Source organism: Oncorhynchus gorbuscha, linkage group LG26 (genome assembly GCF_021184085.1).
Source record: "Oncorhynchus gorbuscha isolate QuinsamMale2020 ecotype Even-year linkage group LG26, OgorEven_v1.0, whole genome shotgun sequence".
In the NCBI taxonomy this organism is placed as follows: domain Eukaryota; kingdom Metazoa; phylum Chordata; class Actinopteri; order Salmoniformes; family Salmonidae; genus Oncorhynchus; species Oncorhynchus gorbuscha.
The window spans coordinates 33284778-33307210 of NC_060198.1; the positions used below are offsets into that span (position 1 = coordinate 33284778).

At 44.2% G+C, this 22433-nt stretch overlaps 1 protein-coding gene across 3 annotated transcripts in view; it reads left to right on the forward strand.

Annotated features, from left to right (window-relative positions):
• The window catches only part of LOC124015047 (protein TANC2-like), a 141364-nt gene that overhangs the window by 76508 nt on the left and 42423 nt on the right, over window positions 1-22433 (forward strand). For 2 of the 3 annotated variants that reach the window (XM_046329925.1, XM_046329926.1), the window contains exon 4: window positions 15032-15214. In XM_046329925.1, coding sequence (XP_046185881.1) covers window positions 15032-15214 — 183 coding nt within the window. Of the gene's footprint in view, window positions 1-4785; window positions 4895-15031; window positions 15215-22433 lie in introns of those variants that run through there. The other variant, XM_046329927.1, reaches the window with a different exon arrangement.

Genomic DNA, 22433 nt, shown 5'->3' on the forward strand with positions numbered 1-22433 from the left:
ATAGAATCATGTTTCTACGAACTGTAATATGACTATTTAGACTTTTCGTCTGAACTAAGCGATCGCGCATTGAGCATTTGGATTACTGGGCTAAACGCGTGAACAAAAAGGAGGTATTTGGACAAATTATGAACGTTATCAAACAAATCAAACACTTATTGTGGAACTGGGATTCCTGGGAGTGCATTCTGATGAAGATCATCAAAGGTAAGTGAATATTTATAATGCTATTTCTGACTTCTGTTGACGCCAACATGGAGGATATCTGTATGGCTCGATTTATTGTCTGAGCGCCGTACTCTGATTATTGTATGGTTTGCTTTTTCCGTAATATTTTTTTGAAATCTGACACAGCGGTTGCATTAAGGAGAAGTAGATCTCTAATTCTGTGCATAACACTTGTATCTTATATTAAAGTTTATGATGACTATTTCTGTAAATTGATGTGGCTCTCTGCAAAATAACTGGATGTTTTGGAAGCAAAACATTACTGAATGTAACACGCCAATGTAAACTGAGATTTTTGGATATAAATATGCACTTTATCGAACGAAACATGTATTGTGTAACATGAAGTCCAATGAGTGTCATCTGATGAAGATCATCAAAGGTTAGTGATTAATTTGATCTCTATTTCTGCTTTTTGTGACTCCTCTCTGGCTGGAAAATGGCTGTGTGTGTTTTTGTGACTAGGCTCTGACCTAACATAATCATATGTTGTGCTTTTGCTGTAAAGCCTTTTTGAAATCGGACACGATGGGTAGATCAACTTCTTGTTAATCTTTCATTTGGTACATTGCACTTGTGAATGTATGAAAGTTACATATTTCGAAAGAATATTTTTTAATTTTGCCCGCTGCCTTTTCAGCGGAATGTTGTTGAGGGGTTCCGCTAGTGGGGGACAGAAAGACCGTTTTTAATTTTTTACCTTGTCTGCTCGGTGATTCGATCCAGCAACCTTTCGATATCCTCAGCATATGTTTGGCATAAATTAAATCCAAGCAACCAGCACTTGCCAAGTAAACATGAACAATCTCACCACACTGGAAAACACATGTCACCTTGGGATTGATGGTTACTAGCCTCCAGATTCCTTAACCTCTTGGATAAGAATCAAAGCTGACGTTAGCGACAGCCAACTGCAACATGGTGCAATATCGTGTGCAGAGCGAGAAAGAAACATAATCTCCCAACCCTGCACAGACTGCGGTAAACATTTAGGACATGTCATAACACGTGTAGATTGTAAGGCAGATCCACGGGGTTTCCTGGAACAAGCCAAGGCAGTTCTGTATTCAATGGTTATTTCTACACTGCTGTAGAGCTCTGTTAAAGTTAAGTCAGACAATTTTATCCCCAAGAGTAAATGCCTCACCTCACCTACCCCATTAGAAGGGGTTCAGTCAGCCACTTTATACCACTATATACACATTCTGGTGGATGCTAATTCCTCTCCAAAATGCAGCATACGACTACAGCACTGGGACACTCTGTGTGCTATGGCTAAGCAGCTTGTATGGATGCAGCCTTGAAAGCGGATGATGGAAAGGGACCAGGGTATCTGTGTGTCAGCTGCAGCAATCTTTGCTGGCTAACGCCGCTCAATGGCTCTGGTGACTGTCATTGCCAGCCAAGGCCGTTGTGCCTGGCCCAGCACTGCCTGTTAATTGCAAGCTTTTTTGTCAGCAGCGTCAATGAAATCCAATCAAATTTAGAGGCTCATGCAACCGAGGCCAATCAGGCGCAGAGCCACACGTTATGTAAGGAGGCTGTGCACATCGACAAAATTAGAGATTTTCACAGCAGCTGTGGACCTTAGTTACTAGGCAGGCTGTCCCCGCCCATCATCCCCACCATGTTCATTCATTATTTCCTGTTTGGTGATGAGGTTATTTTCCGCAGAATTTACTTTACCTCTTTAAATAGCACTTGTGGGAATGATGGTGCTGAAGCCCGGCAGCTTGTCAGGTATGATTTACAACCAAGACATGCAGCTCTACTAATGGTTTCTGTTCTGAGGTGCACCATGTTAACATTGTCTGAATCAAACGCATTATATTTTCTCCAAAGATGTATCCTCCTCTAAATGATTGTGCTAATGGAGTTGATTTTAGTAATTCAGTGTCCTCTTGTTTGCCCAACAGAGGCTGTAGTAAGACTATCGGACACATTTTATTTATTTGCTCTATCAAATCTCTGGCGCTAATGCGTTTATCTACCTCACTCGTATCAGTCCACACTCCTCCACTTCCCCTTCTCCCCCTCTCCACTTCCCTGATCTGCTTCTCGCCATGGTTCTCTCTCTCCGTCTCACTGCCCATGCCCGCTGACAGGCTCTGGCCTACTGCCCAGATCCTGGATGGAGGCCCATCCAGACAGGATCCATTCATCTGGCGGAACGGCTGGCCCCCAACTACATTCCTCTATCCCTACCTCCCCAGCTCTACCCCCCCCCCCAGAGTCCCTGCCTACTGTGGAAAGAAAGCATCCCTGGAGCGAGGCCAGGAAGATGGGGCTACTGTGCGGCTCAGGCGCTGCCTGCAACACTACTGAGGGGCTCAGCTGTAAGACAACCTCACTACCCTTCCTCTTCTCCCATCCATCACATCAGTCTCTCTCTAGGGAACCCTTCCTTCCACCTTTGTGTGTAGAACCTTTAGATCCCTTGGAATGATGAGTGACAACGTAGAGGAGTGTGGGGATTATAGGAGCTGAATGCTTCTCAAACACCAGGTGTTGCTTCAACACAGGGATCACCTTATGTAGCTTGGCAGGTCATCATAGCACATAGCTCGCTCAAACCTCCAAAGGAACAAGCTACCGGAGAGGACATAGGAGTGTACTGCTCACTGCAGTCAGTCTACAACAGAGATAAACTATATTGTAAAAGAATGGGTTTCATGAAAGTCAGTGCCAGCTACATAAAATGGGAGGACTTAGTACAGCCTATTCCCCTGCTAACAATACCCTCTCTGGGCAGTCTCTACCCTGGTACAATCTTGCACCAAAAGAGCCTGCACCAGGAGTATCCCCTTCTAAACCAGTCTAAACTCAGTTCAGTAGTAACAGACACTCGACTCTGGCATGGAACTCTGTACCAGGAGGCCCAGTGTGTGACTGATGTTACACCCAACCCTCCAAGTGACTGATACAGTCATTAGAGACCTAATCTCTCCTTCCTTTCCCCAGTCAAGGCTTTACGCAGTGTCACGTGGCTCCGAGGCTGCAGACGATCTGCCTCAGTCTCGCTTAGCTCACTGGTTTATCAATGTCATCAACCCTAACCTCCTCACACCCAGCCAGTAGCCTAGTGAAAATTGACCGAATGGTACCCCTGTGGATTTGTTTCAGATCTGTCTCCATGATTATTATAGAGGTGATTCACACTTGTGTAGTAGATGATTCAGATCTGTCTCCATGATTTGTGTAAGTGATTCAAACTTGTATAGTAGATGATTCAGTAGGTGGAGACCAGACAAGCTGCTGTTGTAAAAGTGTTATTCCCCTTCTCTATTGGTAAAGGTGGAAGTTGCCCTTAACCACAGATCTAGGATCTGATTAGGAGGATTGAGTCCTTTTGCTAGGCAGTTTACTTTGCTGTTGTACTATCGACTCTGATGCCGACTACCTACCATTGTAATCATGTGGTCTGGTAGGATGCCTATAGTTTTCAGTAGGTTACGCATGGCCAGACTCAAGTAACGTCTTGGTGTGGTGTTGATGCATTACAGGTTTATAGGGTTGTTTACAGCACTATAAAGCTCCACCATCAGCTTGTGTGTGTGAACCTGTCCTCTTTGGAATTCAGCCCCGTGGGAAAGTGTCACCTCAGATCATCGGCTGGAACTATTCATGGAGTTTACAGATGGATACGAATGCAATCCATATTCACTTTGTGCACATACACATGCTAAAACACATGTTTTCGCACAGACACACACACACACACAAACATAATCAAAGAGACGCACACATGCACAAACCTTGTAAGCAAGGGAACTGTCATTTATACTCACATTCAATGTATAAGGTTCACAGCAGACATACTCTGTGTGTGTGTTCATCACCATTGTGCCTGTACAGAAACAACCTCTCTAGTTCAGAGGAAGAGCGACCTGGAGAGGAAGGAAAGGCTTCCCATTTTAAAATAGCAACACCTCTGGATACCCGGAAATAGATTTTAAAAAACCTACTACTACTCTGTAGTTCAGTGGAACTATATTCCTATGCACGGCTATTCAGAATGTGCCCTCACTAGGATTGAAGGTTGTGTTCACAAACACTGTTCCCTTTGATGTGACGAGTTGTTTTGGGAATATTCATGTTTATGTGAATAATCATGTTTACGTGATTATGCCTGTGTGGGGGGGTATATCTATGTATCGGAGTGGGCTTACATAAGGATGCATGGATCAAGTGTGTGCATGTACTATTGTCTATACAGTTATTAGGATTTCTGGGTTTGCTGAGCGTGATGCGTTTATGTGGTTGATCAAGAAGGACATTGCAGTCAGTCTGCCTTTTAGAGCTTCCGGGTGTTTTCTGTGTCTGGGGGAGGGAAGAGGGAGAGCGAGCTAACTTGCTGCTATTGAGTGGGCGAGGGAAGGAGGGGGAGGGCGAGTTCACCCGCCTGCCTGTTCCTGTGTGTCTGTCCTTGTGTGTGTTCCTGCGCGTGCGCCAATACCTGGCACTTGCTTTCAACACTGCAGAGCTCACTCTCTTGTCTACAGCTCTCAATTTCTCTCTCTCTTACTCCTCCTCCTCTTCCCTCCTTTTTTTATTCCTCATAATTTGTGTGCCTCTATTGCCATATCTCTATGCCACGTCCTTCAAGTAGTTTACCATGGTACAGGATCTTACTAGCTGGAGACGCAGACCTTTTCTACTAACTGAGGTGAGACTGACTCAAGCTTTACCTGGCTAGGGTACTTGCATAGGAGGGTGGAATCTAGGGGTGGGGGGAGTCTAGGGGCCATAGAGAAGGGACAGGTAGTTGTGATCGGGTTCAGAGAAGTACGTGTTTACTGCTGAGACTGCCTCACACGCCTCGGAGTACTAGCTAACTAGTGTAGCACTGCCCACTGGATGTCAATCAGGATGACTGCCAGTTCTGATCTTTTCAGTGTGGTTCTATGCTATGAAATGCTTCTCTCTCAGGTTCTGATTCTGCCTCATGTACTGCTCTCGTTTTCTCTCTCCAGACCATTATGCGCCTGCTCCCCCTCTTTCTCTGGTGTGACAGGTTATGGGTGGGGAAGGGGCTGGGGTGTGTAGAACATGGAATGTCTCTCACACAGAGTTGTGTGAGCTGCATGTATGATTTCTCTCTCTCTGGTGAGTCGCAAGCACGGGCAGCCTAATGATGCGAAGTAGCTGTTTCCTCCCCTCCCTAGCAGCACAGAGCTCCTGCAGATGAAGGCATCGCACACACGCATACGCGTTACACATGTTACACACAGACGTGTTACACACTCACACACTCACACTGAGTATACAAAACATTAAGTACACCTGCTCTTTCCATGGCATAGACTGACCAGGTGAATCTAGGTGAAAGCTATGATCCCTTATTGATGTCACTTGGAGACACGCATCCAATCACGTACACACACTCATCCCATCAACATGCTTTATTTTTTACTTACACACACCCCTCACCCTCCCATGCACAGTCCCACACTCATTCTCATACATATTCCCCCTCTCCTTTTCTGCCTCTCCCCTCTAAACACACACACACACATCCCTCCACTGTCAGTATCTCTCGCCTACTCTGGGTTCTTGGGAGGGAGAGCGAGAGAGGCAGGGCACAATGGGATCAGGTTGCTCTGCCTGTGAAGTTTCTCTGCTGCTCTTCTTATTCTGCTTTAACTTTGCTCTAATGCCTAGCAGCAGGGAAGCACTGATGGCTTCTGAATAGAGAGGAAATTACTTGCTTTAAAATCATCACATCATTAACCACCCAGAGAGAAAATACAGCTAATGGTATTGTTCTCTTCTGGCCAATCCATAGCCCAGTATGAGTGTGTGGAGTATGTGGGTAATGAGTGTAGTGAGTGGCTGGTGAAGGTGGGCATGGTTGAGTGTTTGCTGGGGGCGGCTGGTTAGATAAGTGCCCACCACACAGTACAGTAGCTCAGCAGAAACATTACATTTCCAAACTGTTCTTGCGCTTGCACTACCACAACATTTCTGAGTGATGCCTCACAAAACCCAGACAAAAAAATACCATGATTTGGGGGACTTTCACAAAATGTATGCCATAGAATAGTCCTTTGGAGGAAAGATTGTTGACACACACTACCACTCAAAAGTTTGGGAACACTTAGAAATGTCCTCGTTTTTGAAAGAAAAGCAAATATTTTTGGGTCCATTTTTTAAAATAACATCAAATTGATCAGTGTAGACATTGTTAATGTTGTAAATGACTATTGTAGCTGCAAACTGCTGGTTTTAATGGAATATCTACATAGGTCTACAGAGGCCCATTATCAGCAACCATCACTCCTGTGTTCCAATGGCACGTTGTTAGCTAATCCAAGATTATCATTTTAAAAGGCTAATTGATCATTAGAAAACCCTTTTGCAATTATGTTAGCACAGCTGAAAACTGTTGTTCTGATTAAAGAAGCAATAAAACTGTCCTTCTTTAGACTAGTTGAGTATCTGGAGCATCATAATTTGTGGGTTCGATTATAAGCTCAAAATGGCCAGAAACATAGAACTTTCTTCGGAAACTCATCAGTCTATTCTTGTTCTGAGAAATGAAGCCTATTCCATGCAAGAGATTGCCAAGAAACTGAAGTTCTCGTACAACGATGTGTACGACTCCCTTCACAGAACAGATCAAACTGTCTCTAGAATAGAAAGAGTAGTGAGAGGCCCCGGTGCACAACTGAGCAAGAGGACACGTACATTTGTGTCTAGTTTCAGAAACAGGCGCCGAACAAGTCCTTAACTGGCAGCTTCATTAAATAGTACCCGCAAAACACCCATCTTAATGTCAACAGTGAAGAGGCGACTCCGGGATGCTGTCCTAGGCAGAGTTGCAAAGAAAAAGCCGTATCTCAGACTGGCCAATAAAAAGAAAGGATTAAGATAGGCAAAAAAAGACCCTGGACAGAGGAAGATTGGAAAAAAGACTAATCTAAGTTTGAGGTGTTTCGGATCACAAAGAAGAACATTCGTGAGACACAGAAAAAATTAAAATATGCTAGGGGAGAGCTTAACGCCATCTGTCAAGCATGGTGGAGGCAATGTGACAGTCTGGGGGTGCTTTGGTGGTGGTAGTAAAGTGGGAGATTTGTACAGGGTAAAAGGGATCTTGAAGGAAGGCTATCACTCCATTCTAATTATGTCTGGGGTTTGTGAGGAGTAATCTTCTGTTACACTCTGATACTGTGTCCATGTCCCATATCATCTGTATAATAATGTTGTCAAAACGTTGCTTTAATGTTCTCACATTGTATCTCTTGGGTCCCGCTAACTCCCTATATGTAACATCACGGTACACAAGGTCACTGTGACGCGCTTCTCTCCTCCTTTTCTTTCCCCTCTTCTCCTTCTCTTCCCGTCAGTGAATTATGCCGACGCTGCTGGATTTATGGGCTTTATCATGCAACGCCTGCCGCTGAGCACAGCAGGCAGCAAACACTGTGGATCCACACAGCCTCTCACAACATTCATCAGCTACTTACCACCCCTGTTTACAGCAATACAGGCTCATGAAGCTCTATGAAGCTCAAATGTCTCCCAATGTCATCCTTTGAAGCACAGGATTGTGCCCCCCCCCCCCCCCCCCCGTCATTAAGCCATGGTTTCATCAATACTCCCAGCAACATGTTGTAGTGTCCATTGAGGCAACCATCTTATGACACTGCATGATGCCATTGTCTACACCTCTGCCATTAGCTTTAGCCTGTTGCTAGCAGATGCCTTCGATTAAACTGAATGTCTGGTTACTTCCCTCTCAGTTAATTTTTAGGAACAGGTCAGGTCGTTAGGAAAACCTCTGGGCCCTATTATAACCTTGGATAAACAGTGCTGTGCTAGCGAAGCCATCCTTGTAGCAGACGCCACCAGATGAACTTTAGCATGCTTTGTTTGGAGAGAGCGAGAGAGCCCAGTGGATCACTTGATGAGAGACAGACGGACAGAGAGGAGGAACAGAACAGAACTGATAGGAAACAGGAGTGGAGGAGCCTGGGGTTTTGTCTCGTCTCCTCTCCTCTATTTTCTCCTCCTCTCGCAGGCTAACCCACTCCCTCATACTCTCGCTCACACACAGCCCAGAAACACGCACGCACACACAGCCCTCCCCTTGACCAGCCAGAACGCTGAGTTATTCAACAGCGCAGGTCTACGCCCAAGCATTGCTTCTATCTCCAGGCCAGAAACACACACAGAAACCTTATCTAGCATCCCTTAGCACGTCACACGTTACAACTGGAAGTGCGTGTTTATAATGTTTGCTAGGCTGTACACAAGGCTTTAACATCTGGAACCATGTGGAACACTTAGCTCCTCACATGCTCCAAAAAAGCAGGCCAATATTCTCCACAGCAAAGAGAAAACAGCAGATGATTGGAATTGTATGTTGAGTTATGGTATCTCAGGTCTTGTTTCCCCCATGTATAATTATATTTAGAGAGAAAAATAATTAGTATTTGTAGTAACAAAATAAGCCTGGCAAATAAGGTTATCGTACGGTACCTCTAGCTAACCCTCGGCTAGGAAAAACTCCAGACCCTATAAGTCTGGTCTATAGCCTCTGTGTCCCACTCAGAGGGACTGCTAACCAGACCACTAAAATCGCTATTCAAATGACTACCTGCATTGACCCTTTTTAGCACAAACTCTCTCATGGACGATGTGGACATACACTCACACATACAGTACTTACACTGACACCCCAACACACACATACACACCCCAACACACTACATACTGACGCCACACACCTGCATACTGACGCCACACATGCTGCTGCTACTGTCTTATCTATCCTGTTGCCTAGTCACTTGACCCCTACCTATATGTACAGTACATAGCTACCTCAATTACCTCGTACCACTGCACATCGACTCGATACTGCTTCTCCCTGTATATTGCCATGTTACTTTTACTCGTCATTATTATAGGTTAGTCACTGTGCATTTATTCCTCCGATATATTTTCATCTTTAACTCTGCATTGTTGGAAAAGGACCCGTAAGTAAGCATTTCACTGTTAGTCTACACCTGTTGTTTACGAAGCATGTGAAAAAGTATTGGATTGATTTGGAACTGGAGGACCACAAGCTGGTCACCTTCAGCTCAGAGTAGACCAAGGTCAGAGCAGACATTTGTCTTCATCAGGGGTCTCTGGCCCTGTTCAAATAGGTAGAGGTTCACTCCTAATGTGCATATTGGATACATTAAGTGTAAACCCCCTACTTCAGAGTACAATTCATCAGTCCACATAATTAGAATAGATTGTCTTGCATTCTCTAGCTATGACTAGTACATGCATTTATTACAAGTTCTATATCATTTTAATTTGTCATGTCTGATTTAATAACTACTTTCAGACACAATGTACACATACGTAGGGTATGGTTACTGCCGGTGTTGGACATTTCTTAGAGGAATTCATTCAAATGTTGGCTTCACCCATTTCAAATAGAGACTTCTCGCAGTTTACTAGTATCACATTTACAGTTATTGAATCCCACCTGTCTTGTAAATACGTCATACATGTGGCTTCCACAGAGCCCAGAGCCCCTTTATTGCCTAATTAAGAGTGTGAGTGAACACCCCGTCACTGTAATGTGTCCGCTTCGTGGATGTCAGGGCTGCTCTCATATTGATCCGTGTGGTGTGTCTCACCAGACAAAGTGGAGAGAACTAGAGAATGTCTCTGAATATTAAGCTAGCCTAGAAGATGTGAAGAGGCACCAGGCATGTTGAATTATTCAAAGTGCCAGAAAGTAACCATTGATACCCCACTATAAGTGTGTAAATAAACTACTAGGTGCCAGCTGAAAAATAGTGTTACCAAACAATTCTTCCTGCCACAGCCCAGTCTTAAGCTTGCAACCCAGTGTAATTGGTTGGGATCCACCATGTGGGAAAGGCTGCCATAGGGTAGTGCTCCAGGCCACGTCGGTTGGTTATAGGCAACAGCCTTTAGGGAAGGCTACATGACAACACAGGATGGAACATGTGTTCCCATGACACAAGCAGCTGACGTAACCGGCCGCTTTGCGCCATGTGTGTGACTAGGGAGAGTTGCGTCAAGTACGTGGCTTTATGCCAGAGCACCGTATGGCGTTCCACTTTCTGCAAATGGCTCTCTGTGGTCCTACTGTTGGCTATGGTGTTAGCATGCTATCATTAGCAGCCATGGTCTTATACTATGATGTTAGCATGATTACCCCCCCCCCCCCATCTGGTGTTGGGGTGGTTGTTGGGACTTTGGGCAGTGCCACACAGAGCAAGTTTATGCCAATGCTTCGGACTTAGGACCCAAGCTGCTGGGTTCTGTGGGGGGGGGGTGTAGTAATGTACTAGAACATTTGCTTGTCAACATGCTGGACCTGATATAATCAAACCCACAGGAGAAATTTGTATGGAACTTTTCCAGTCAACCCATATTGTAGGTAATTAGCCTAGATAATTTATTTAATTTGTCCATAGACAACATGGAAGTATTTATTAAACTGTGAGGTTTAGGTAATTAAAAATGATAGGATCAACATTTCTTTATTTTCTTCATCTTTACTTTCTCCCTCGTTCTCTCTTTCTCTGTCCTCCTCTGCCTCACAATGCTGCTCTCTCCGTGCTATGGTAATAGAGCAGAGAGAGGGAGAGTTGAATGATGTGGGAGGATGCTGTAACCCCTGTCCTGCACTCTATTTCAGACTCAAGGACACTAGGCAGATCAGTGCTCAGATTTTAGTGGTGATCATTAGGTGAGCAGTCTCTCTACACATTGTACATAAATTGAGATCTCTGCCGCTTTCTATCACTACTCCCCCATACCTGTGGAGTCATTGTTTTCAGGGCTGTGTGTGTGTGTGTGTGTGTGTGTGTGTGTGTGTGTGTGTGTGTGTGTGTGTGTGTGTGTGTGTGTGTGTGTGTGTGTGTGTGTGTGTGTGTGTGTGTGTGTGTGTGTGTGTGTGTGTGTGTGTGTGTGTGTGTGTGTGTGTGTGTGTGTGTGTGTCAGGACTGCAATGTCCTAACACTTCACCTTAAAGTCCTGAGTAGAAAAACTAACTTTTTTTTAAAGTCAGGTCCTGAATTTGTTCTAATACTATGTTAACCTTAAGGTTTAGGGTTTTGGGGAATCAGGTTAGGGTTAGTTTAGGGAAAATAGTATGTTTAATGGTGAAAAGATACTACGCCAAAATGTTCTTACATTTCAAGAAAAAGTGTGTGTGTGGAAAACAGTGCATTATGGGCCTTGGTAGTCCTCCTATTACACAGAGGTCAGCTAGGCCTAATTCTAATACATAAATTCATCTGACAAAACCAATACTAAAAGAGGAAATGTGTGGCAATGCTTAGGCTAGACAACACAAACAGGCAACCAAATGATCAAATGCATGAACAAACACTCAAACTAGCCTCCTTTCCCCCGCTTTCAACTGCTCACTCTTTGCTGTCCTTTGCCTCGTTTCTTTGACTGCTTCCGAACTGTGACCACTGTTCAGTACACTATGTATTTTGTCAGGGTGACTGAACGTACTTTCCACTGTCAGCCTTGTAAAATTCACTGAAAGTAAATGTTTCCCCATAATCACTTATCTAGTTAGGATCAGATAAAACAACCTCAAATCTTACCCCTAACCATTATAATATAGCTGATCCTGGACCATTCGTTAGGGGGAAAGCTCTCCTGCCACACCACTCTAGAGTCCCTTTGATCTCCCTGAGGGGACAGAAAACACCTCCGTCATAGCTAGTGTTTTAACACTGTGTCATAACCGCAAATCTGATTTTCCCTGACATCCTTGGTCATTTGTGTGGTGGATTATTGATCAAAGCAGCGTATGAATTCCTTCACACAGTCGGTTGCAGTTCCGTTCCAGTGACACCTTTTTACCACTTTTTACCTCCTTCCCTCGTGGCAGTTCTCACTGGTGATTACTCTGCTCCCTCCTTGCTCTCCCAGGCTTAGAGCTGTCTGCCTGGGACTCTGAAGTCATTTAGTGACTGGGTGCATTTTCTATCATGTCTCTGCATTCATCCATTCGGGTGGTTAAGGCATTTTCATGTGGAGCAAAGGGTGTGACATTTTACCTCCGCAGTAAAGTTAGAGTGATTATATTAATTGCGGACATGGCCATGTGGTGGAAATTGTAGTCTCCATCTCCTTCAATATCTCGCTCTCTCACGTCCATTCACTCAGTCACTCTCTCACTCACACAGAGACACACACCACATGGCCGGCCCTCACTCTTGTGTAACTGGCCATCCGTCCGCTCAGTCTATCTGTTGTTTGGAGGCCGAGCAGTTCGGAAGAGCTCAACACAACAGGCCAGCTTCCTGTCTGATGTGTGTGTGTGTGTGGTACCTTATACTTTTCCTTCCCACGCAGATGTACTGAAGAGATCTACAATAGTAGCAGCATTAAAAAACAGAACAGGACGGGCACAACTTCCTCTCCTCCTCTTCCACTCCTCCTCTCATCCTCCCTTCCTTTCCATCTACTGTTTCATAACTAGAGGAGTGCAACCGGAGCTCAAACACTAGGACAGTTTTCGCTCTCTCTTTCTCATTCTTTCCCCCTCTCTCCCTCAGGGTTGTATTAACTCTAATCTCTGTCACTAGACATGCAATACTAAGTGTCTGGACCATCCCTCCCCTGTTCACTGTGCATTCCAGACACATGGCTCACTTTGATCATAATCTACAGTACGATCTCAAAGAAAGTAACTTGTGGAGCTCATCGTATGTATCTCTGTTATGGTCTGGTGATTGTATCAATTCATCTGGTGGTTATGTAGTGCTGTCAACATGGACATTCAGCATGGTGTAGTGTACATACAGTCATTGCCCATTTCTGTGTGATGTCTCCATACCTTTTAACTCCATCACCCTAGAGAGACAGTCATTGTTGCTACATACCGGTAAGATACACTTGGCTCCCATAAGGTTAAAGCTATGCTCTTTATTACACTTTTGCAGCACTGCAAATTCCCCTGGCTGGCAGATTACCTTTTGTGACATTGAAGGGCGTAGCGGCATCATCCGTATCTTATTCCCCCTCTGCCTCAGGCCTCGGGCACAGGGACTGATATACTGTCTCTGAGGGGCCAGAGGGCTAGGTGGGGACACATGACGGGAGGCCTGTTGTGTGTGTATACGACAATACAGTATTGCTAGCATGCCTTCAGTTAGCCTACAGTGTGCCATTAAGCAGAGAGAATAACTTTTACCTGGAAATGGAGACCTTCACAACAAGAGCTACTCTGATGAACAGACTGAGCAGCAGTCTCACTCTGCCGTACTATGTGCAGCCATAGAAAACACTAAGCAGCAGGACTACCTGCACATGGCCTTGTTTAGTCTGTGGCCTTGTTTAGACCAGACACACACCAACATACCTAGAACTATTCACATCAACATGTATCAGATACACCAACACACACACTCTCTCTCATTTATATATATCAGGGTGTCCATTATAGATGATCAGGGATAGAGATCTCTGCTAGTGGCATATCTCGTTACAGCAGCACAGTAATAACATTACCAGTTTAATTGGCTGTGAATTGAAACGCCCAGAATGGCATTTCATCCCCCTAACACCACCCCTATCCCCTTTCTCTCAGCCCCCCTCACCATACCCACTCCTCCTAGTGATGTAGAAGTGGTTAGATTAGAGTTAGCCAATAGGCACAGATCCAGCCATAGATTGAGAAGATGAAGGACATTAAGGCTGCTGGGAAGGGAGTGGCAGGTTGTTGATGCTGTACACAGGATGACTCATACAAAGTCTGAAAAGACATCTAGCACAGACACACGGCTGAACACACACTTAGTCACATCGCACACAATTAAAACATCAACAGACTCAAATTGCTAAAACATAATCCAAGCGTGGTGTGTGTTTGTCTGTACTGTGTATTCCAATCAAACTGCTGTTCCTCTGTGTAGAATTGTCTGTGACAGCCTGTTTTCACCTTGCTATCCACCTTTCCCTGTCTACTAATACATGTTCATTAGTGTGGCCTTGTGCTGTGTCACATGGGAGCCCACCCGCATCTGAATCAGAGAGGTGCGGGTGGGCTGCCTTAATCCACGTCCATGTCATCGGTGCCCGAGGAGCATTTCTTGTTGGGAGGGTTAACTGCCTTACTCAAGGGAAGAACAGCAGATTTTTCCACCTTGCCGGCTCGGGGATTTGAACCAGCAACCTTTCCACTAGGCCACCTGTTGTTGCCGGGGGAAACGTCTAGTGTGCTGTAGAAAGGAGAGGGAGGATAGAGTAATGCCACATTCATTCTTTGCCTTTATTCTTGATCAGTTGGATACATTTTTACTGATCATCAGTTTCTGCTATATTTGGATATCTGGCACAGTCAGAGCTATTGAATGTTCCAGCTGACATTTTCATTCCACATCTTCTGACATTCCAGCATCCCTAGTGGCTGTGCTATCCTACCCTATCCTAATTAGACTGCTGTTTCACTACCAGACAACAGGCAGGTGCTTGTCTGGGAGAGAAACAAAATGGACCCATCCATTAACACTAGCATGACAGTTGCAGAGGGCTGCCAGCATGTATGGTGAAACTGCAGCCTGAACTGTGTCTAAAACTGGAGGTGTTGACACGGCGGAGATGATACTGAGGGTGCTGTTAATGAAATGTGTCAGCGAGCGATGTGTGTGTCTCTGCACTATATTGTGAGCGGTGATAATGTAATATGTCAGTGTGTTGGTTTTAGGTCTCTTGTGAACAGTAGTTGATGTCAAATGAAAAATTATGTCGCTGTGTGTGAATGTAGTATACATGACTATATGACACCTCTCTGTCTTCTTCCCAGGCGGCAGCTCCACAGAGGGTGACGGGCTGTTTGAGGGCGACTACGGGGGGCCTCCTCTCCCAGTGACCGAGGGCATGCAGCACATCCGTATCATGGAGGGCGTGTCACGCTCGCTGCCCTCCTCCCCCCTACTCTCACACCAGGCCCTCAACATGAGACTGCAGCCCACCAAGAGGCTCCCAGGTAGTTTCTCAACCACGGTCCTAGTTCAGTTTTGGTCTGTAGACTCACTAGGGAAGGTTTGGCATAAACAAACAAACTTACGCTTTGTCTATTGCGTGGACAAAGCGAGAAGTATCAATGAGCCTTGTTTTGTGCCTGCTGCATGTAGATTTGGTATTGAAGGTGAAAAGATGGTTGCGTAACGCTGACGACATCTCCCATTTGATTCTAACTGTTTTCAGGGTCTCAGGAGTCAGACATGTCACAATGAACTGAATTACCTTTCTGGACAGTTCATCCTATTCAAGTATCACACTGTGGCTCCCGGCCCCTTTGAAGATGAACCAATTAGATTCACAGAGGGCTGCTCTGCTTATATCACAACACTTTCATATTATCTGAGAATTGTCCCCACTATACAGTATGATGCCTGTGCTCATAAGGCTGGTTGTGCTTCCCTGCTGACTCCTCATTATGGTACTGAGATAAGGCCCACTGGGTGAACGAGGACCTGTCACCCCCTCAGGCCCCTCGCTGAGTCCCCCCCTGCTTTACCATTCCACTGGGGTAAATTCATACCCCCCTACCAGGATGGTTAATGCCAGGGGAGCGGCTGTGTGTAATTCCGAGGGAGTGGAGAGATGGTGTGTGATGGGGATAGGAGTGGATAAGTGCTGGTTGGTATGAGAAAATGGAAGTGTGTGTGTGTGCGAGAGAGAGGTTTTGATGGCATGTCATGTGAATGTGTGGCGTGGGAGTATTTGTCTATGGATGGCAGGGTGCATCGCAATATGACTGAAAGGTGGGAAAGTGTGACAAAGAGACTGGCATATTTGGTCCTGGAAAAGCACTATAAAAGTACATATTATTTATTATTATAGCAATGTGTTGGTTTTTCATATGCAGTTATTTCAAGTGAGGGATTTCCATGAGAAGCTCTTGTTAGTTCTTGTTTGTCTGAACTAGTTTCCCTCAGTATTATTCATCTCCCTGCAATGTCATAGTTAAGAGGCTTTCAAGAAGCCCAAAAGTTATCCATGTCAAATCCTCCATCCTTCTCACAAATAAGCGTTCAACGTAATGAGGGTGGAGTTGGCCCATCTTCCATTTTAGCCCCCATAACCCTACATCACTTACCCCACCCCCGATTAGTTCAGGCTGCATTGTGGGAAATGCATAATGTTACATCTCGGCGGGAAGCTGTGGCTGTTAAAGAGGCTGGTAAGCCGACTGTGACATCGCTCCTCGACACTGTCTGGCCCAGATAACATAACAAGGCGTCTCTCTGAAATCTGCCCCATAGATGGCAACAGGCCACCATTTCACAAGCTGGCCTTCAAAACAGGCGAGGACCACAACAGGCTTGTGAAGATGAAAGGCTCTAATTGGATAGTTATTTTCAATACAGCTTCTCCACCAAGATATGATGGAGCTCACAGTGTAGTTCTCTGTTCAGGCCACCAGGGTGTACTAGTCTGGGTTTTCTCTTTTTTTCTTTCACTCTCCCTTTTCCCTCTTCCATCCATCCTCAGAGAGGGCGAGACAGCCGGTGAATCATTATGTGGCGGGAATGTTGCAAGCACTCTTAATTGTCCACCTTATGAAGTGACTGGTCAGGGTTTTCACCATGCTCAGAGGTCATAAACAAATGTGTGAGAATGTCAGAAGGGTGTGACGTGTATTTGGAGGAAGTGGACCAGGACATGGATTTGAATATTAATATACAGTATATATGTCTTTAATGTCAACATTCTCTCTCTAACTCTCTCTTCTCTCCCCCTGTTATGCGTTTCTTCTGAATCCCACAGGTATTGGCAGGCACCCAACATCTCAATGTTTTCCTGACCCCTTACCAACACTCATTGTTCCACTCCAAACGGTTGTTTCTGTTGGGCTTTCCCCCACCAAACACTCTTCCTCTTTACAATGATTTGTTTTCAATGATGTTTTGTAAACGTCACGGGGACTCCCCGAGTGGTGCAGCAGTCTAAGGCACTGCATCTCAGTGCTAGGGGCGTCACTAGCGATTCCAGGGTGTAGGCCGTCATTGTAAATAAGAATTTGTTCTTAACTGATTTGCCTAGTTAAATAAACATTAAATAAAAAATAAAATACAACTGTGTAACCTTTTCCCACTCGTCTGCTAGTGTGAGCGTAGTGGGAGTGTGTGTGAAATGGTTGCTGCCTGCATCATAACTGATATGGACTGTTTTAGGATTGTTATGGCATGGAAGGCTTTCTCTGCCGAGTAGTATATATTTGATTATTTAATAAACATACAGTATGTGACCTGATAGCTCAGTCACAGATATCATTCATTTCATCTGGTATTTATGTGTTCAAGCCGTTTTGTTGTACATATACTGTCCTGTATCTATAGGGATTGTTTGAGGTTTGTAATTTTTTGAAATGGTCTTGTTAGGATCATTGTCTTCAGTTTAAGTTATATTAGGGCCGAGCATCACTTTGTATTGGATGCATTGTAGATGCACTTGTGCCCTAGCCATTGTTAGGGGTTTCATTTTGCCTTGTTTTCACGGTCTGTTTATCTGTCTACGGCTTTCTGTATCCATCTGTGTTTGACTAACATAAAATAGCCTCGTAATATTCTCAAAGCGTATTATCTCAAACTACCTCCCATGCGTCCATATCTAATCTATAGCTTTATTCTCTCATGCGTGTCCAATATGCTCTGGTGGACTTAAGATAATATCATCTCTTAATGTCTTTGTCCTGGGTCAGGCCTGTTAGGGAGGGAATTAAACAGTGATTACTGATGAGGTTTTAAGTGGAGCAGCTCTCACTGGACACCAGCAGGCAGCTGAGATGGATGGATCCTGATAGCCAATTGGATTTCCTATCCGTCTCACACTGAAATGTTTGAGGCATTATTCCTGCATTTTTCACCCTGGAAACAAAAGGGTTGGCTATATGGCGTGCAAAGACACGCTAATGATGGCAATCAATGGGAAAGATGCCTCCTGCCAAGGACTGAATATTGGCTTTTGACCTCTTAGCCCATGAAGTTGACCCCATTGCTTGAATTAAAGGCTTTGTCTGTGGGTCTGTTTTGACACAGAGACACACACAGATAGAGGAGAAAGAATCGAGATAGAACAACATTGTTTTGACTATAAAAAAATAATTATTCTTAACTCCCTTCCATGAGGTATCTTATAACCACTTACCTGACATGACTGGAATCGGTGAAAACAAAGCTGAAGCTCCTTTTTACTTCATGTTTGACTACTTCAAGCTAGAGAATAAGGATGGATGTATCTAAAAGAGCTCAAGAGAGAAATGGGAGCACAAAGAAAGACCTGTAGAGTGTGAGATTAAGAGATAGTGGGTGGAGAGAGATGAGGATGCAGGGAGAACGACTCACCCAGACACCATTAGTGGAGCGGCCAGTTAGCTAATCCAACCGTATCTGAGCGGAATCAGCGCTGGAGATTCAATTATGAACCTGGCAGCCAGTCAATAGGCATGTGGCGCAGACCGCTTGAGTGTTCTCGCTGTTGGTGGCAGTCAGTCACTATGGTGTTGCCGTGTAGCCTATCCATTCTACTCCCCTGGGAGCTGCCAAACCACACTCAACACAGGCCTGGGTGCCCAGAGCGCGGCAGTGTTTCCCCTTAGTCTAATTTAGGTGGGGCGAGCCTCCCCATGTAGCTATGCTCTTGTCCCCATTTTCATGTTGCCATCCACCTAAGGAAAAATGGTATTGGGTTTTTGCCTTGAATGTTCTCAACTCAGTGGTGGTCTATTAGGAATCATCCCTAAAGATAACCTATTGCTATGAGACTGATTAAGTGTTTGAGGAAAGTGAATGATGAGAGAGACTGAGAAAAGAGGGGCGTCATGTTCCCCTGGTAACCACATTAGACTTTCTAGTTAACCATCTTTCCACGGCCCTCTCTTCCCACCTTCCTTCCTGTGCCTGCCTTTGGCAATAGCGTTCAGCATTGTTTACTCTCTAATCGTTGTCCTTTACACCCCACCCCCCCGTTTTACACCTCCCCCTTTCCTTCTGCCTCCCACATTGTTACTGTGACAACAAAGTTCAACGCACACTTCTTGCTGGATTTAGACATCCAGTTCCGCCAAAGTATTCATACTCATTTTGTTGTGTTGCAGCTTGAATAAAACATGTATTACATTGATACTGTCACTGGCCTACACACAATACCCAATTATGTCAAAGTGGAATGATGTTTTTAGAAATGTTTACTAATTAATAAAATGTCTTGAGTCAAATTATTCAACCCTTTTGTTATGGCAAATCTAAATAATTTCAGGAGCCCTGTTTGAAATAAGGTGCTAAAGTAAAACTGCAAAAAAATGTGGAGACGTAATTCATATTTTCAAGCATGGTGGAGGCTGCATCATGTTATGGGCATGCTTGTCATCAGCAAGGACTTTATTTTATGATAAAAAGAAACCGAATAGAACTAAGCATAGGCAAAATCCTAGAGGAAAATCTGGTTGTCTGCTTTCCAACAGACTCTGAGAGACAAATTCACTTTTCAGCAGGGCAATAACCTAACCCACAAGGGCAAATATACACTGGAGATGCTTACCAAGACGACGTTAAATGATCCTGAGTTAGTTACAGTGAAAATGGCTGTCTAGCAATGATCAACAAACAACTTGACAGAGCTTGAAGAATGTAAAAGAATAATGTGCAAATATTATACAATCCAGGTGTGCAAAGCCCTTAGACTTACTCAGTCACAGCTGTAATCTGTGATTCTAATGTGTTTTGACTTGGGTGTATATACTTATGTAAATTAGATTTCTGTATTTCATTTTCAATACATTTGCAAAAATTTCTAAACATGTTTTCACTTTGTCATTATAGGGTATTGTGTGTACATGGTTGAGGGGGGGAAACGATATAATCCATTTTGAATTCGGGCTGTAACACAACATGTGGAAAAAATACTTTCAGAAGGCTCTGTATACTTGTTGATTTGTCTCTCCCGCATTTACCCATGCCCTGTACAAACACACTCTTTTACCACCACCACACTAACCACCACACTAATGACAGCAGGCTCTGGAAATAAAGGAATGTTTAGAGGACGAGTTCCTTTCTACCCCCCCCACACCTTTCCCTCCATCACCGGCTGGGGGAGCCTGGGGGGTATGACATGATTGGAGGGATGCTACTGCCTCACTTCCTCCCTTGCCTCTCCTGTCAGGTGACTGCCATTAAACATGCTCTACTCTCCCTCTCTCTCATTCACTCCCTCTGTGTCTACTTCACACGTCATTTGTGAAGGGACACAGTATTAGGCTTCAGTTTGAGAGCAGAGGAAAGACGCTGCTCAGAGCTGAGGATTGGTTTGAATGGAAAGTTGATTATCCTCCTCTCCCAGGGTTGCTTGTCAACAATTCATGCAGAACGTAAGAAATTTGGGTTTTATTTTCTCAAGCATTACTGAGGGAAGGATTTAGTTAAATGGTGAGAACCCTTCCAATAAGTCTGCTTTTCTCTTCTAGTTCTATCTCTCTCTTACTCTGGAAGGCAGTGTGTGAGGAGATGCCGTGATTTTTATTTGAATATGTTATAATTGCATGTTTGTTGCATGTCTTATGTATGTATATTTCTCTGACTGTGTGTAAGTGTGTGTTTTAAAGAAAACATACTTGTGTCTGGGCCTTTGCAAGATAATATACTGTAGCCAATAGACATTCAGAGAAGCCACCACCTCAACCCACAGGTGTATTCCCCTGGGAAATCCTATAGCCAAAGCCAATGAGAACCGGTGTGGGCGGTCATGGCAACTCGGGACACACTCTGAGGCACCTCTCGGTCGTCAAGGAAACAGCTTGCATAAGAAGAACCCACGCAGAGGAAGGAAGTCAGTGGCACCCTCAGGGACACGGGCAGCTGTCACTCTTTCACACACGTAAAGGAACAGTCAGTCCTCGTTAGGGAGACTAATCACGCTACACCATCTCCACCACAACTCCACATCATCTGAGGTATCAACATTGACACATACTACTGGCAGCAATGGACTGACCAGATGGCCACAGTCAAATGTAAAGAAGACTGTCTCAAAGGAGGTTTAATAAGAAAGAAATGGGCTCTTTATTAAAGTCTAATGCTCAGACAGAACATAATGCAGATAGTAAGCAGGTTTACGTCCAACCTTTTTATGCAAGTAAAGTACATGTCGTGAAAATAAATTTGTCGGTAAACTTTCCAAAATACGCTAGACAAACTGTGATCTTTTTGTGTCAGTAAAGTTAATTATGTGAGAAATGGAGGTTTAAATATATTTTTTATATAATCATCATATCGAAGTAAACTTGGATTCACGGGATGATATGTTGTATTCTTCCCACTACGACTCGGCAGTTTATTAGGCTACAGATTAAGTTATGATGTACTTTACAGGTTGGTGAAGGTGCAAGGTGATATGATCATCGATGCTTGGCTACCGTTTGACAAATAAAAATAATCAATCTCTTTGGTCCATAATAATCTCATCCTGTAGGCTATACCCGCACTGTATCTGCAAGCTGATGGCTAGAGCACACTTGCCAAAAGCAGAGTGGGAACATTCGCTATATAACACATTTTAGGAAACACATCAGTAGAGTATAAAATGCAATAAAAACCCATTTAACTTGTATTTTCTGTTGGGTACATGGGAATTTAACTGCAAGAGTTATTTTTGTGTGTGCTATGTCATCACGCACAGCATTTTATCTGCAACAAGTCAATTTGATGGAAACATCTCTGGTGGGAAAATGCAGAGTTTAGAATATTTGCATGAAAATCTGTCACCTATTGGATGGAAACCTAGCTCGTGTTGGTCATTTTGCCACTGTGGAGGTCATACCCAACTGGGGTCTTATCGCAATGTAATCTTTTTCAACACTGTATTTCAGTGTTTTGGAGTATTGCCTGTTTTCCATTTTTCACCTTATTGCTTTGGTCGATAAGGGTTTCGTAGTCTTCAGTTAGTCTTCTCACTGTAGAAACTAAATCTGTAAAATGCACAGTACAGTAGATATTCTGGTATTTAAACTTGACACTTTTTACTCTTGCATTCCCAGGGACCCTATTGGCAATAGAAAACCATAGAAACGGGCCTCTAAAGTCCTATTGAAGTCATACAGTGTGCTATTTAAGCCCAATCATAAAAGTCAATAGGTTTGCCCTGTTTTCTTTTTCTTGTTTCCTGTAAACATTATTGCTATTTAAGTGAGCGCCTATGTCATT